General features: G+C 55.9%; 7 protein-coding genes across 7 annotated transcripts; 4 read left to right on the top strand and 3 right to left on the bottom strand.

The window, feature by feature from the left end:
- Positions 1–259: 259 nt before the first annotated feature.
- Positions 260–1,548, top strand: GLOTRDRAFT_135018 (uncharacterized protein; the record flags this gene model as incomplete). Its single annotated transcript, XM_007862556.1, has 5 exons — positions 260–388; positions 446–494; positions 543–1,286; positions 1,339–1,455; positions 1,517–1,548. Exons 1-5 carry the CDS (start codon positions 305–307, stop codon positions 1,546–1,548), a joined length of 1,026 nt encoding a protein of 341 aa, XP_007860747.1. The 5' UTR covers positions 260–304.
- GLOTRDRAFT_135017 (uncharacterized protein) lies at positions 756–4,355 on the bottom strand. Its single transcript, XM_007862555.1, has 6 exons — positions 4,131–4,355; positions 3,993–4,068; positions 3,781–3,943; positions 1,517–3,726; positions 1,339–1,455; positions 756–1,286 (listed from the first exon to the last, which is right to left on the bottom strand). Exons 1-4 carry the CDS (start codon positions 4,321–4,323, stop codon positions 2,188–2,190), a joined length of 1,971 nt encoding a protein of 656 aa, XP_007860746.1. The 5' UTR covers positions 4,324–4,355; the 3' UTR covers positions 756–1,286; positions 1,339–1,455; positions 1,517–2,187.
- Positions 4,356–4,774: 419 nt separating this feature from the next.
- On the top strand, positions 4,775–6,486 carry GLOTRDRAFT_102107 (uncharacterized protein; the record flags this gene model as incomplete). Its single annotated transcript, XM_007862554.1, has 7 exons — positions 4,775–4,814; positions 4,871–4,902; positions 4,960–5,017; positions 5,076–5,405; positions 5,457–5,519; positions 5,552–5,674; positions 5,735–6,486. The coding sequence occupies 7 exons, from the start codon at positions 4,775–4,777 to the stop codon at positions 6,484–6,486; spliced, it is 1,398 nt and encodes a 465-aa protein (XP_007860745.1).
- Positions 6,487–6,891: 405 nt separating this feature from the next.
- GLOTRDRAFT_17633 (uncharacterized protein) lies at positions 6,892–8,303 on the top strand (the record flags this gene model as incomplete). Its single annotated transcript, XM_007861933.1, has 2 exons — positions 6,892–7,113; positions 7,227–8,303. Coding segments are annotated over 2 exons (1,299 nt in total), but the record flags the coding sequence as incomplete, so codon positions are not given.
- A 249-nt stretch (positions 8,304–8,552) lies between these two features.
- On the top strand, positions 8,553–9,183 carry GLOTRDRAFT_7624 (uncharacterized protein; the record flags this gene model as incomplete). Its single annotated transcript, XM_007861912.1, has 3 exons — positions 8,553–8,643; positions 8,700–8,845; positions 8,908–9,183. Coding segments are annotated over 3 exons (513 nt in total), but the record flags the coding sequence as incomplete, so codon positions are not given.
- Positions 9,184–9,435: 252 nt separating this feature from the next.
- GLOTRDRAFT_67779 (uncharacterized protein) lies at positions 9,436–10,455 on the bottom strand (the record flags this gene model as incomplete). Its single annotated transcript, XM_007862553.1, has 3 exons — positions 9,951–10,455; positions 9,654–9,886; positions 9,436–9,599 (listed from the first exon to the last, which is right to left on the bottom strand). The coding sequence occupies exons 1-3, from the start codon at positions 10,448–10,450 to the stop codon at positions 9,436–9,438; spliced, it is 897 nt and encodes a 298-aa protein (XP_007860744.1). The 5' UTR covers positions 10,451–10,455.
- An 805-nt stretch (positions 10,456–11,260) lies between these two features.
- GLOTRDRAFT_19570 (uncharacterized protein) lies at positions 11,261–12,835 on the bottom strand (the record flags this gene model as incomplete). Its single annotated transcript, XM_007861936.1, has 3 exons — positions 11,261–12,313; positions 12,363–12,396; positions 12,447–12,835. Coding segments are annotated over 3 exons (1,476 nt in total), but the record flags the coding sequence as incomplete, so codon positions are not given.
- Between the last annotated feature and the right edge of the window lie 682 nt (positions 12,836–13,517).

Below are 13,517 nucleotides of genomic sequence, written 5' to 3'. Positions count from 1 at the left end.
CGATACAGTGGAACATAAAGCAAATGACATCACGCCTATTGCTGCCTGCAAACCCGACAACTGTCAGTCCGTGCAGTTTAGTCCCAGCCGCAGTAGCGCAAGTACAAATGCGTTTCCTGGTCGCATCGTTTCCGCGGACGGCTTCCCAGCGAGGGTGACGCGGAAGCTGTGCTCTCACGTACGAGTTCGCGTCGGCCACGTGCGCTCGCGGTTGCCTCAGTGTGCGAACGCAGCTACGTGCAAACCCTTCACCGTTACCGTCCGCTTCCCCACCAGAGCCTCTTCCCTCTCCCTTCCAGCCGCCATGCCTCCCCGGGGTAGCGAAGGCTACGACTTTACTCCCATTCTGACCCATTACCTTTTCTTGTTCACGACAATCCTTGCTGTGGTACGCCCCTAGCTTTCTCAGCGCAGTCATGTCGTTCGACTCACTCCGTCCTTGCAGGTGGGCTGGTTTGTAGCATTCATATCGCAAGCGATAGCAAATGCATTCTGTGAGTTACTTTATCCCCAAACGTCGGCCTGCTCTGACTCTGTTGCAGTCGGACATGGCGTCGTGGGCGTCCTATGGTTTGCAATCTTCCTCCAGCTCTTCCTCATCCTCGGCGTCCTCCACACCCTCGCGAGCGACTCCATAGCCATGCACCGCTTCCAAATATCCGTGTTCGGCGCAGTCGCCATCGTCTTCGCCGTCATGGGCGTCAACCAGGGCATCTTCTCCGGTTCATCCTCGCTCGACGCCATGGCCGCCGGCTGGCTCATCCTCGCTATCGTCGACATCCTCTGGGTCCTCTACTTCACCTCCGAGGAGGACTCTCTCGCACTGCACATATTCAATTCCCTCGGCACAGGCGGCCTCACCCCCCCTTCCCGGCGTCGCAGGACGCGCGCCCAGTCTGTACACAACATGGCCGGGGCAAACGGCTACGGGCCCGGAGGCTACGCCTCCGGCGGCGGTATTGGCTACGATACGAAGATGGGCGCGAACAACAGCTTCGCGCCCGGGCCGGGCATTAGGAGTCAGAACAGCATCAACGCCGGCAGCTTGGAGGGCGGCGCCACCAGGAGCATCACGGGCAACACTGGGCCTGAGAGCCTGCGCAACGCACCTGGAGGTGGCGGAGCGTCGATCAACGGCGATAACCAGCCTGGGGCGACTTCGCCTTTGATGGGTGGCAATGCCGGCATTGGGGCGGGAGGTGGTATGAGCAGCCCATCCGGAAGCGGGAACCCAGTAGACCCCACAGCGGAGAATTACTCGTACAAAGCTAAAGCGCTCTATGCTTGTGCGTGCTTAATTTTATTCCATCAAGCTTGTTACTAACATACTCGTTACAGACACCGCTTCACCCGACGACCCTAACGAAATCTCCTTTACAAAAGGAGAAGTTCTTGACATTTTGGACAAGCAAGGAAAGTGGTGGCAAGCTAGGAAGGCGGACGGGACAGTTGGAAGTGCGTATCCATGACCTCCCCGAACTTCCCCTGATATTAATAAAATCCTCGCCTCGTGCAGTTGCACCCTCAAATTACCTGCAGATCATCTGATCCAGTGGATACACTGCTTCTACTCATACATATCCGTCACGTTCTCTTGCGCTCTCTCTAATCTTAACTCGCTCTCGGTCTTTGTATAAATGCTGTTTCACGACTGCAAGAAACTACGTGCTATAATGGCTGGCGTGCATGCGTATACCCTTCTGGCAACTTTTAATGCTTTCAAGTCTTGCTGCTTCAACACCCGTCGTCTGCTTTGCGTATTCCTTTCCATGCCGCATATCATATCAAATTGCCCGCATCTGGTTACCATGCACGGACTGGCCATGGACGCCTTATTTCCACTGTAGCCCACGGCATGAATTTCTTTCAGTTTCGATGCTCACCATGCCTCTTGCCTCCTATCTATTGGATTTTAGTAGTCCTTTCTTTTACCCTGTCTATAGTAATGTAAAAACAACTGCAATGCATAGACCGCACCGAACAACTTCAATCTGTGAGACCAGCATGCTACCAAAGTGTGTATGCAATGGCTGTATGTATGTATGGTTGCTTGAATATAATGCTACACAAATTGCTGTTGGAAGTTATACTGTACAAGGTAGGACAAACAGACGTATTACTACGAATATCCGCGCCTCCTCTAAAATCCCATGCTACACCGCCGTAACACCCAAGACGCACCATAAATTACCGTCTCCTTCCGCCTCCCCCTCCTCCCAGCAGAATCAGCTTACTCTTCTTCTTCCTCCCAGTGCTCCGCGACTCGAGATCATGCCAAGCAGCATCCCACTCCTCGTCATCAACTCGAATCTCGTCCCTCCGGTTCGCCCGCTGAGTACCAGCAGGACCAGCACGCCCACTCGAGGCAGCGTGCGCCGCACTCGCGAAGCTGCGCGCACCCCAGGCTCCAGACACCTGAGGAGGGGACGCTCGGCGCTCAGGAATGGCCACCTCCTCGATGGGCGTGGGTGCCCGGTCCATCTCAATAAGGGATGGCACGACCGCGGGCGCGAACCCGCCCCACTCGTCACCTCTCACCCCCATTGCGCTGGCGATCTTCTCCCTCTCCCGCTCCTCTGCTCTGAACTTCGCCTTGTCGTCCTTCCGCTCCTTCTCCTTCCTCCGTGCTCTGCGGCTCTTCAGATGACCCTCGAAGTTCCGCAGTCCTTCCTCACCTACCACGCCCTCCAGGTCCGCCTCAACAAATACGACATCCGCACCCTCCGGCATATGCGCAAGGTACTTGCACCGCTTCCGCAGGTCGTCGTTGACGCTCCCCTCGGAGAAGGCCTCGACGCGGACGTTGATTGCATCAGGGAAAGAGGCATAGCTGTGGAAGTGGGCGAACAGGATCTTGATGTCCAACGGATGAAGGAAGATCGGCAGACCAGAGGCTGACTGGTAGTAATAGTATGTCTGCGTGGATGGAGGCGGAGGATTGAGATTCCGCTTCTGCCGTCCATTCCGGTTCGAAGTCGGGTTATTAGACGGGGACCTGACGCCGGCAGGAGCCGTAGGAGCTGCTGGGTAGCCGGAAGATTGTGTAGCCAAGAATTCTAAAGGAACTTCAGCATGATCCTGCGCAGAGACCTGTTCCTCCTTCTTGCGCTGAGCAACGCGAGAAACACGAGCCTCGATCTCGCTCTGGTCTCGTGTTGCCTTATCGATCGCATTTCGTAGCATGGGAGTCTCCAGTGCAGCAGCTTTCGCAATTTGAACCCGAACCTTCTCTGACGCAGCATCCACGAAGGTAATCGATAGTTCGTCTCGCATTCCAACCAAAGAACGCCGTTCAGTAGCCAGGTCATCGAGGTCCTTAGTCAGATCTTGAATAAGATACGCAGGGGTGGCCAGCATGAACTTCGAGAATTCGTAGACATCTGGGAGGAAGTGGAATGGCGCCTGGTGGGGAGGCAGAAGCTCAGAAAGCCATGTCGAAGACCGAGGCAACGCAAGTGTAGTGATTTGAGGACGTTGCATAAGCCGCATACGCATCGTAGTACCAGAGCGGCCAGTGGGAAAGGCGCTGAGATCTGCGTTCGAGCCCGAGGAAGATGACTCAGCAAGAGGTTGGTCTGAATCATCTTCGGTCTGCGAGGGTCCGTCGTACCACTTTACGCTCTTGAGCTGCTTCTCGTTGATAGAGTCGAAGCAAATGGGACAGCGAACCCATTTGAGGTTGTCCGAGGTATTAATGAGATGTAGAATACAAGGGAAACAAAATACCTTACAGCGCTAGGGCTTAGCACACGTATACTGAGATCTTTGGTAAAGACTTACATGTCCGCATTTCGTCATACGAGGCGCAATTGGAGGAGATAAGCATATGGGGCACGTCTGGAGGCCCTGGTCATGACTGATAGCCGTGCTATTGGAAGATGTAGAGGCGACCGCGGATGTTCGAGGAACAATTATCTGCAGGATGTCTTGCCATTGGAAGAAGCTACACCCAGCGTCAGGAAGATGGTAGCGGTGGTAGATGCAGAACTTACATGTCCGGATCGGCAAAGTGCACAGTATAATCACCACTGGGATTCATTACGAACCGATACTGAGCATTTATGTACCCTGCAATGTTAGTGAATCATCAGTATGGCAACAAGAGACTCGCCCGGAAACCTAGTACTCACTCTCTTTGTTCCACACACCCTGCTGGGTCCCAGTCCTCCTGCTCCTCCGGGGAATACTCTGCACCGTGTGCGACTGCCTTGGTGGCAAGCTAAAGTTGAGAAGGTGATTCAAAGACTGATTAGCAGCCATCTTGGAGTTTGACGAGCGTTTCCTCGGGGTCGAGGACGGCGTCGTGCCCGCCTGGGACGTCATTGAATATGATAGAGTAGATTACGGAGTTGTCGCTGTCGGTGATATCGTGCACAGTCGAGTGGGGAGCCTCCCTTGAGTGTTGGGAAGCTACCACCACTGGGGGTCGGTGAAGACCCGCGATAGGCAACGATGACTCAATAACGCCCATTCGTAAGCCACGTGCGTCGGTCGCGGAGGAGCCGTTCACCAACGTCCTTTGACCCTCCTCGCCCTCAAGTATTCCGGTTCATGGCGACGAGCAGCTGCAAATATCAAGGCATATTTGAAGCTTGATCCAACACTACCCTTGGTGACAGACAAAGAAGAAACGAAATATAGACACCTTTTTTCTGTGCCGTATCTCTCGCCTTGAGGTGGCTATTAATAATCTACGTAAGGCTACGCAGTGGTTCGTACTTGTCCCCGAGCCCCCGAACCTGTCTCGTACCGACTTCAATTGCAAGTCACTGCAATGGCGAAAGGAAAGAGTGTCAACCCAGCGGATGCCTTTCGTGAGTTTCTTGATTCCTGAGAATGAAATAAGCAGGGTCTGAATGTGGGTATACAGGCAAGGCGCAACGCAAGAAAGAGTTAAAGAAGGCAAGTATAATGCCTCTCCTCGCGTTTCCCATTTCTAATCTCCGTACCGTGCAGTAGAACAAAGAGCAGAGACAGAAGAACCGTGACTTTGCCCTAGTGAAGAAGGATACTTCTGGTACGCACTTTCTCATTGTGGATTGCCATCGGTGCTAATACTGATACTCCAATCAAAGAACTGGAAGATGAGCTTGCGAAGCTAGAAGAGAAATCTGACCAGACGAAGGAAGACAAGGAGCGGATAAAGCAATTAAAAACCGAGCTGGAAACCATCCAGAAGAAGAAGGAAGAGTATGTAGCGGAGCACCCAGAGCACCGACACTTGGTCTTCAAGCGCCGCAAAGCGAAGGAGGGAGAAGAGGAACCTGAGAAGCCCAAGGGGCCTCAGACGCGGAACGTCTTCGACAAGCATGGGATTCCTAGGCATCCCGAACGGAGTATCTACTATGACCCGGTCTATAATCCGTACGGTGTGCCTCCTCCCGGGATGCCCTACATGGAACGACGTAAGACTCGTAGTGTGATCTCCAATAGCACGACTGATCAAGAGTTTTTAGCATTAAGGCCGGATGAGGTCGCGAGCGACCAGGAAGAAGGTCTGTACATGCAGTGCCCCTTGCGTGCCCATTTCACCGGCTCAACATCCTACCAGCTGAGTCCGACGATGATATTGTCATGCCCGAGGGCCCTCCTCCTGGGGGTAATGAAAGTAATGTAGATAGTGATGACGATATTCCAATGCCTGAGGGACCTCCCCCACCCAAGCCTGGACAAGGTAAGTTCCGTTTCACCTAGTCATCATCGTCTCGTCTCGTCTCAATTTGTATTCCCTCAGACCCCCCTCTGCCGCCTGGACCTCCGCCTATGCCGAATCAGATCCCTCCCTTTCCACCCCACAATACTGGTCCTTTCGCGCCTCCTCCCCCACCGCCAGGTATACCAATACCTCCGCCAGGATTCCAAGGGCAGGTACCACCGCCACCACCTCCTGCGGGGTTCCCACTACCACCGCCTCCCGCAGGGTTCCCGCCAATGTCGTATCCGCCGCCACCCCCTGCAGGGTTCCCCTTCCCGTCAGGTCCACCCATGTCCCCTCCGCCCCCGGGATTCTTCCCTCGCCAGCAGTCGAAAGGGTCTATGCAAGACCCCTTATCATCAATTCCCCACCAGACCTTCCAAGCGCATCGTGCTACCGTGGCTTCTGCCCCACCCCCACCTGCGGCAGGGCTTCCGCCGAAACCCAACGCGGGCGTTAGTCAAGAGGTGACTGCCGCAGCTACGATAACTGCTGCGCCCGAGCTGCGCGATTTCAAGAAGGAAAGCACGGCGTTCGTCCCTACCGCGCTGAAGCGGAAGAAGGTGGGCGCTGGTACTAGCACGGCTACTGCAGGGAAGATCAACGCAGCCCCGTCCGTGTCTGGAGGTGAGGCAGAGGCCGGTCCGGCGAGGCCTGATTTGATGACTGCATTGAGGGGGACACTTGGGGAGGTGAAGTCCGGTGACAAACACGAAACGGGTAGTACAGGTAAGGGCACCGGGAAAGATGACTATGCAAAGTTCATGGAGGAGATGGGGGATATATTATAGCGTCTTGCAGTTCTTTTCCATCTCTCCTCCCCGCTTCATAACTCTTCCATATGTATACACAGTGCATTGACCCATCATCAATCGACCGGATACTCTGTTGAGTTGAATACTAGTATTGCAGAATCAGTACGTGCAGCTGCGCATGCAATGCCGAGTGTATTCTTGGGATGTCCGAGCAGCCACATTATGCCGTTCCTTCCGAATGGCCACACCCACAAAGAGCATGCTAGTGCTGATTCTGTGATCCCATTCCCTTCCCATGGCATCCGAGCCTATCCGACGACGCGTGCCTTTAAATGGGACGCGCATGACGCTCAGTCTGAAGCTTAAACCGACCTTATAGTCACCCCTTCAATTGAAGGCGACGTCCCCTGGCCCGCGATGAGCGTCACCTACGCTGAATCTGAGACTGTTCTCCTGCGACCGCGTCCGTTCGAGGAACGTTCAGGCAGGTTTGTCCTGTTACCCCTTCTTCCCCGACGACCACCGCCGAAGCAGCTACCAGTGGAAGTTTGGGAGCGTATCATCGAGGAACTGCTGCATGACGAGGCGAATTGGACATTATCGAGGTGGAAGGAACGGCGGGCGCGCCGGAGGGATATCTTGCTCGTATGCAAGACTATTAACGTGAGTAGCTCATATGAAATGTCTTGCGTTGCATGTTGTAGCTATTGGGAATAATTTCCTATACGCAGCTTAGTATAACTTTCAGGAATATATCTGACGCATCGGTCTTCTAGAGCATTGCATTACCAGTGTTCTATTCGCATATCAGAATCAGCTCCGTAGAGGCCTTGGAAGGGTTCACAAACCACCTATACGCATCCGACCAACAGTGGGATTCTCTCAGAAGGATACCCTATTCCACGCCGGGCCGCTGGGTACAAACCCTGGACATCTCAACGTTGAATGGCAATTCAAGATGGGAGGAGTGCCGTATAGACACGCTTCTGACCCAACTGTTCCCTCTAGTGCCATGTCTCAAGGAGCTCTACTTCAGTCCGAATGTTCAAGCTACCAGCCGCATGTGGGACTCCCTAGCTAGCAGCGATGCAAGCACCCATTTGAGGGTACTGAGGGGCCTGAAGGGGACGGTCTCCCCGGGGTCGGCGCTCGCTGCTTGTCGAGATCCCCTCGTCCGTGTCCTTCGAGCGTGTCAAGATCTCAGAGAACTAGAAGTCGTCGGGCCTGGCTTCGACCTCTCAGACCCTGATTTGTGGGAGGCAGGCGAACCACTGCCGTCTGCGACCTTCCATCCGCTAACACTTCCCCATCTGACAACTCTGACGGTCTTGTCAACACATTCTTCTCCACTTCTCTTCGCCCTCCTGCACTCCCCATTGCCGTCCCTGGCAAGCCTAACAATCACGCCTTACCACGACATCTCATATCCTACGTCTCTGGTCTCTGAATTCATCAAGGTTCACGGGACCAACCTTCGGTCTCTCTACTTGTACACGCCCAAGTCGTGGCCGACTATCCTGCGTACCTCTCCGTCCACCCTGCTGCAGACGTCCCCTCGTCTCAAACATCTGTCCTTGGAAAACCCCATCCCAGCCTTGGCTCTCCCAGATGGGAGCATCCATCCCCTTCAAATTCTCTCGGTTCCCCGGCCGAGTGCGCAGTTCCTGAGTACCCTGGAGAGTATTCTGCCAAGACTTCCTTCACTAGTGGCGGTTCGGGCTAGGGATGTGCACTGGTTGCGGAAGGGAATCTCTTCCAGAGCTCAGGAAGCCGGAGTTCAGGGTGTAATGCGGGAATGGAAGAGGCGCTTCGGACGGCGAGGGATCAAGATCTTAGACGCGGACTGGAAGGAGTGCTTGGATTAGGTCCGGGGTTTGGGGAGTGAGAGGTTCTGGTCTAGGTAATCGTTATGATTGTGCCCCTTCTACATTGGTATCTACTTGTGTACGTGCTATCCTGTGTGCTTTCTGCAGTGTTTGTTGTACTTTTATTGGCTCTGTAATTCATCTGTACGCCCCCCTCTCGAATGACGTCCGACTCTGACCATCGAATATGAAGTGATCGTACTTCGCGTTGCGGCCGGCTTGATGATGGGTCCGCTCTTCTTCTCGACCATCGAGGTCACTCGGCAAGCCTTCTACAGGACCGCTCTCTCCTATGCCATAGTCAACCTGAAACCAATCGTACCCGGACGTGAGTATCCCGCATACTGGCTGCACCTCTGAAGCTGACGGGTCGGCGCGCTGCAGATGTCCTGGTCATACCCACCAGACCCGTACAGCGCCTCGCAGATCTGGACGCGTCCGAGCTCTCATCCCTGATAACCTCCGTCCAGAAAGTCGGCTCGGTCATCGAGCGCGCGTACGGCGCTGATGCGCTGACGATCGCATGCCAGGTTCGCGTCGCACACCTCTCTGTATTGATACTGCCCATCACTGAACACATTATAATGTGCAGGATGGTAAAGCAGCTGGGCAGAGCGTCCCGCACGTGCACTTCCACCTCCTGCCCAGGAAGCTCCAAGGCGACCGCTTCCAGGAGAACAACGATGAGGTGTACCCCGCGCTCGAACGATCCGAGGGATCGCTGCCGCGAGATCTGCAGTCCGCTACGGGCGGGAAGCTGTCGGTGGACAGCGCGCCGATCAAGATGGACGCCGATGAGGAAAGGAAGCCGCGGACGATGGAGGAAATGGTTAAGGAGGCGGAGTGGTTGAAGACGTTCTTCGAGCAGACGTGAGAGGGGAGGGGATGTTGCTGTGCGATGTATGAGGTGCGGGAGACAAAAACTAATGATTAGATACAGATTGTCCTGAATACATGAAATACAAGGGCCTCTAGAGTGAACTAAGAGTACAAAAGAAATACGAACAAAGCTTTTGAAACATTGTGAATGTGAAGAATTACATTCCACCTCCAACAGCACAGTCCTAGAATACACAATTCCTGTCTGATGGTCGCGAATCAAGATTGAGGTCGTCTAACCTCAGGCTCGATTGCTCGTGCCCACCTGCGGAGTCTGCGGCTGGGATGGCAGCGGTACCGTCAAGCCAGGCGCCTCGGGGGACGTAGGCGGATTATTGGGCTCCCAGGTGGAGGGTATAACAGCAACAGAAAGCAGCCACGTCGCAGTCAACACCACACCATTGCCTATGCATATACCCGGTCAGTTCCTATACCGCAGAGGAAACACAACTTCCGTACCTTTGTCGTAAGATTTGACCGCAGACCAGCTCCACGCAACGAATCCCCCGATGTAGCCAACATACGGGATCAGACGGCGCACTAGAATAGCTGCTGGTCGCAGCTGCAGCGGTAACAACGACACGGGTATGTGGTCGCACAACCATTTGAGCGCAGTCGTGAACATCGCTGCGCGCTTCGCAGCGGTCAGTTCCTGGTTACTGAGAACCGCAAGTACTGGGGGTGGCAGGTAGCTATACAAGGACAATACATGCTAAGTAAGTCCGCTCGTGAATCGGGGTGTGGTCTGCGACTTACATACGGTACCCCCACCACATCACCTGCAACGATATCTTTGTCCTCGAAGGCACCCATATCTTCTCACCCACATGCACTCTCTTCTCACTCGCCTCAGCCCTCGCCTTCCCCTTCATCCCATACCACGGCCACTGTAGATTGGGCCATCCCTTCCGGGTGCCACTGTTCTGACTGGGCTCACCAGCAGCAGGTTGCTCTGGATTATCATTATACCCCACCACGGTCGGCGTCCCGGGCTCCTCGTCCTCCCCGAGCGAGATCACCTCCGACTGCGCGAGCTCGACGACCGAGTCCGAGTCGGGCGAGAGCGGCCCGTAGAGCATCACGCTCGAGTTATCGTCCTCCTCTAGCCGCTCCTCATGACCCTCCTGTGCGCCACCACTTCCATCTGCTCTCGGATGATTATGCGCCCACGGCGACTTTAATCTGTCCAGGATCGCGAACACCGACTGGCGCCCCTTCGAGAACGTCCCGTTCATGATGGTCGCCGACGAGAGCATCTTCACGAGCAGCGTATCCCTGACGGGCGCGGGCGGCGGCGGGTCCGCGTCACCGGGAGTGTGCGCGTCGCCCGACGGGGGCGCGGGCATCATGGAGGTGATGAGGTCGCGGATCTTGCGCGCGAGGAACGTCGGCTCGGGAACGTCCGCGTTCGACGTCTGCCTGTCAGGCGCTTCAGCCTCGGGCGCGGGCGTGAGCGGCGGGGGCACCTCATCGACTTCCTCGGCTACTGCAGCGGCGACCTCTTCATCGCCGGCCGGCGTAGTGGGAGTTGCAGTGGTATTGCTGTCCCCACCGGTGAACCAGTTCGCCGGCGGGAAGGGCGCGAGGGCGGGGCGCTTCACGTTCAGCAGCTCCAGGAATCGGTCAAAGGAGGTAGGCTGCGCTTCACTCGTCGTATCCTGCGCCGGCGTCGCGTTCAGTTGCGCATCCGCGCGCGAGGACCGAGTGAGGCTCAGAGCGCGCATCAAGTTGGAGACAGAGCCAGATAGCGACGTCCTGCGGTTTGTGTCTTGCGTATCTGTGGACATTCTGTCATAAGTCGTCGAATACAAGGCACAATCAATTGAAGAAACGAGGGAAAGGAGAGCTCAAGTGGTCAAGGTTGCGGGAGCGCCATTACCTCATTGCATGGATCTAGTAAGTGTGGGAATTCGATAATTGCCCGTATGTTCGACGGATATGGAAGGTGCTCAGGCAACTTGTCCGACCGTCCGAACGACGTCGAGCACCTCCCAAATAATAGACCGCTGTACGATACACCACAATAGATAAAGTTATGATACAAACGTGATTTACAGCTCGTCCCTCCACACATCCCACCCAGCCTGGTGCCCACACCCCGGCACATGCCCGCCGCCCCTGCCCGGCCCCGCAAGACACAGCACAGGGCACTTCACCCCCTCCCCCTGCACCGACATCTCGAAATCCTCCACCTCGACATCCTCGAGCCCTGCCATCCCCTCCTCGCGCAGCACCCCGTCCGCGTCCTCCGCAAACTTCATCATGCGCACGCGATTCGCGAACGACGTGCGCAGGCGCGCGGTCGTCGCCGCCAGCTGCGCGACGCCCTCTGCCCACCCGCGCTCATACTCGGCGCGGATAACGTCGTGCTTGTCGTCGTGCCGCACGGTCGTCGCGAGCGAGAGCAACGTCGGCGGGCGGGGCAGGATGCGGATCTTGGGCACCTTGACCTTTGCCTCCGCCGGGAGGATGGTCGACGGCCCCGCGGCAGACGCTTCGTCGCGCTCGCGTAAGGAGATGGTGGCAGTCGCCAGACCCTTCCTCCCCCTCTTCGGCGCCCGCGCATGCCCAGGGTTGCGCGCGACCTGCACAGGCGCGTCGCCGCCCAAATCCTCCACCACCCTCGAGTGATTCACCTCCAGCCACGCCTTCAGCTTCTTCTCGCGGTCCCTCGCCCGCCTCACCCCCGCGAGCGCACAGTCCTTCCCGAGCTCCCGCCACGCAACCTCGTTAAACTCGCCCCGGAGGATACTGCAGTTGTCCAGCACCAGATGCCGCAGCCGGCTGAAGCGCCCGAGGACGAGCTCGACCTCGCGCTCGCTGACGTTGCACGTGGAGAGGTCGACGTGCTCGACGCGCGCGAGCGCGCCCGGCGCGGCGTAGACGTACTGCGCGACCTGGCGCGCGGGGACGCGCAGGCGGAAGTGCGTGAGCGCGCGCAGGACGGGCGCGCGCACGAGGGAGGTGAAGGGGTCCAGCCGGAAGAAGACGAGCGGCTGGGCAAAGTGCTGCATCTTGGAGAGGGCGGGGTCGAGCGGGTCTTGGATGACGGAGAGCACGGGGAGGGAGTCGGGGTCCCATTTGCTGAGGTGGTCCAGCATGCTGTCGAAATAGGCGCCCTGGCCCGATATGAGGGATGAATGCGAATGTTTCAGCATATATGCTCACCTTCATGAACTGGTAGTAGGTTGCTTTCTGCACACTGAATATACTGTCAGTAAAGATATCTATGCAATGGCAAGACAAGCTTACTATGGTCTGAACCGGAGGCCAATGAAACGCAGCTTCGCCCAGGGACTGTGAAAGAGGTCTTCCATGTGTTCGGGCGCAAAGTTCGGGCCGACAAAGAGACTCAGGGAAGTCAAGTTCGGGAGGGTCCTGACGAGATTGATGAGGACATCTGCGTCCACCGTCCATGTCTCGAGCGAGAACTGCTTGACGAGCAGAGCGTCCTCCGGCCCTTTCTTGAGGCGTCTGGTGAGTCGGACGACCTGGTCGGGGTACCTGAGTCGGATGGAATGGAACAAGAGGTGGACGGGGACAGGTGAAGAGGGTAGTGCGCAGGACAAGGAGAGGATGGTCTGCTGCAGGTTGTCGGAGGGTACATGGTTAAGGATGGCGTAGTAGAGCTCGGGCGGAAGGAACTGGAGAGAGGCGGACATGGCAGGCAAGTAATAGCTCAAAAGTGCGGTTTATGAGCATGTAGAGTTGGACAGATTGGTACAGCCAGCGACGGTGGCGGGTCTGGGAGAGCCCGACCTTGGTGGCGCGAGCAATGACGCATCTCATCAATCCGGCAAGTAACCATCTCCTCGAAACCTCATCCGACTGAACGAATGCTCGTCCCCAGCGATCACGAGAACCATTCATTACACGCCCAGTCTAAAAAAGGGTTTCGGCAAGGTCAGACGCCAGACCCCACCAGGCCCTACGCGTGACATCGACTCGATATAAAAACCGAGGATCAACTTGGCCTCTACTTGACTCGTATGTCGAGTCAAGGTCGGAGTCGGTTATCAAGCTGACATCCGGGCTGGACAACGAGAAAGCGGGTTTTCTGGCCAGCGGGCTTTCACATTTCATACAGCTGCTTGATTTTATTGCTCCTTGCATATGAATAAGAAAATGAAGCATATATTGCAATGCTATCTACAGACACTGTGTATATACAGTACATATAATCTTGTAAATACCAGACTGCCTGTCGCAGTCACACCTATTAGAGCCCGCCTGCCACAATGAAACAGCACATTCTGGACGTGATCATGAGCATAGACCATAATGATATTACAATACACATACCCAATTCACCCTGACCCCAGA

This window comes from Gloeophyllum trabeum (assembly GCF_000344685.1).
Source record: "Gloeophyllum trabeum ATCC 11539 unplaced genomic scaffold GLOTRscaffold_00001, whole genome shotgun sequence".
Lineage (NCBI taxonomy): Eukaryota > Fungi > Basidiomycota > Agaricomycetes > Gloeophyllales > Gloeophyllaceae > Gloeophyllum > Gloeophyllum trabeum.
Note: the sequence above shows the minus strand (reverse complement) of the source record. Positions and strands in the feature narration are given on the sequence as shown.

Coding starts and splice junctions, on each gene's coding strand:
- GLOTRDRAFT_135017 (XM_007862555.1), bottom strand. CDS start 4,323: ATGACGTCCCAGGCGGGCACGACGCCGTCCTCGACCCCGAGGAAACGC. Junction 3,944..3,992: donor CACTTTGCCGATCCGGACAT/GTAAGTTCTGCA, acceptor CGCTGGGTGTAG/CTTCTTCCAATGGCAAGACA. Junction 3,727..3,780: donor GTATGACGAAATGCGGACAT/GTAAGTCTTTAC, acceptor TAGCGCTGTAAG/GTATTTTGTTTCCCTTGTAT.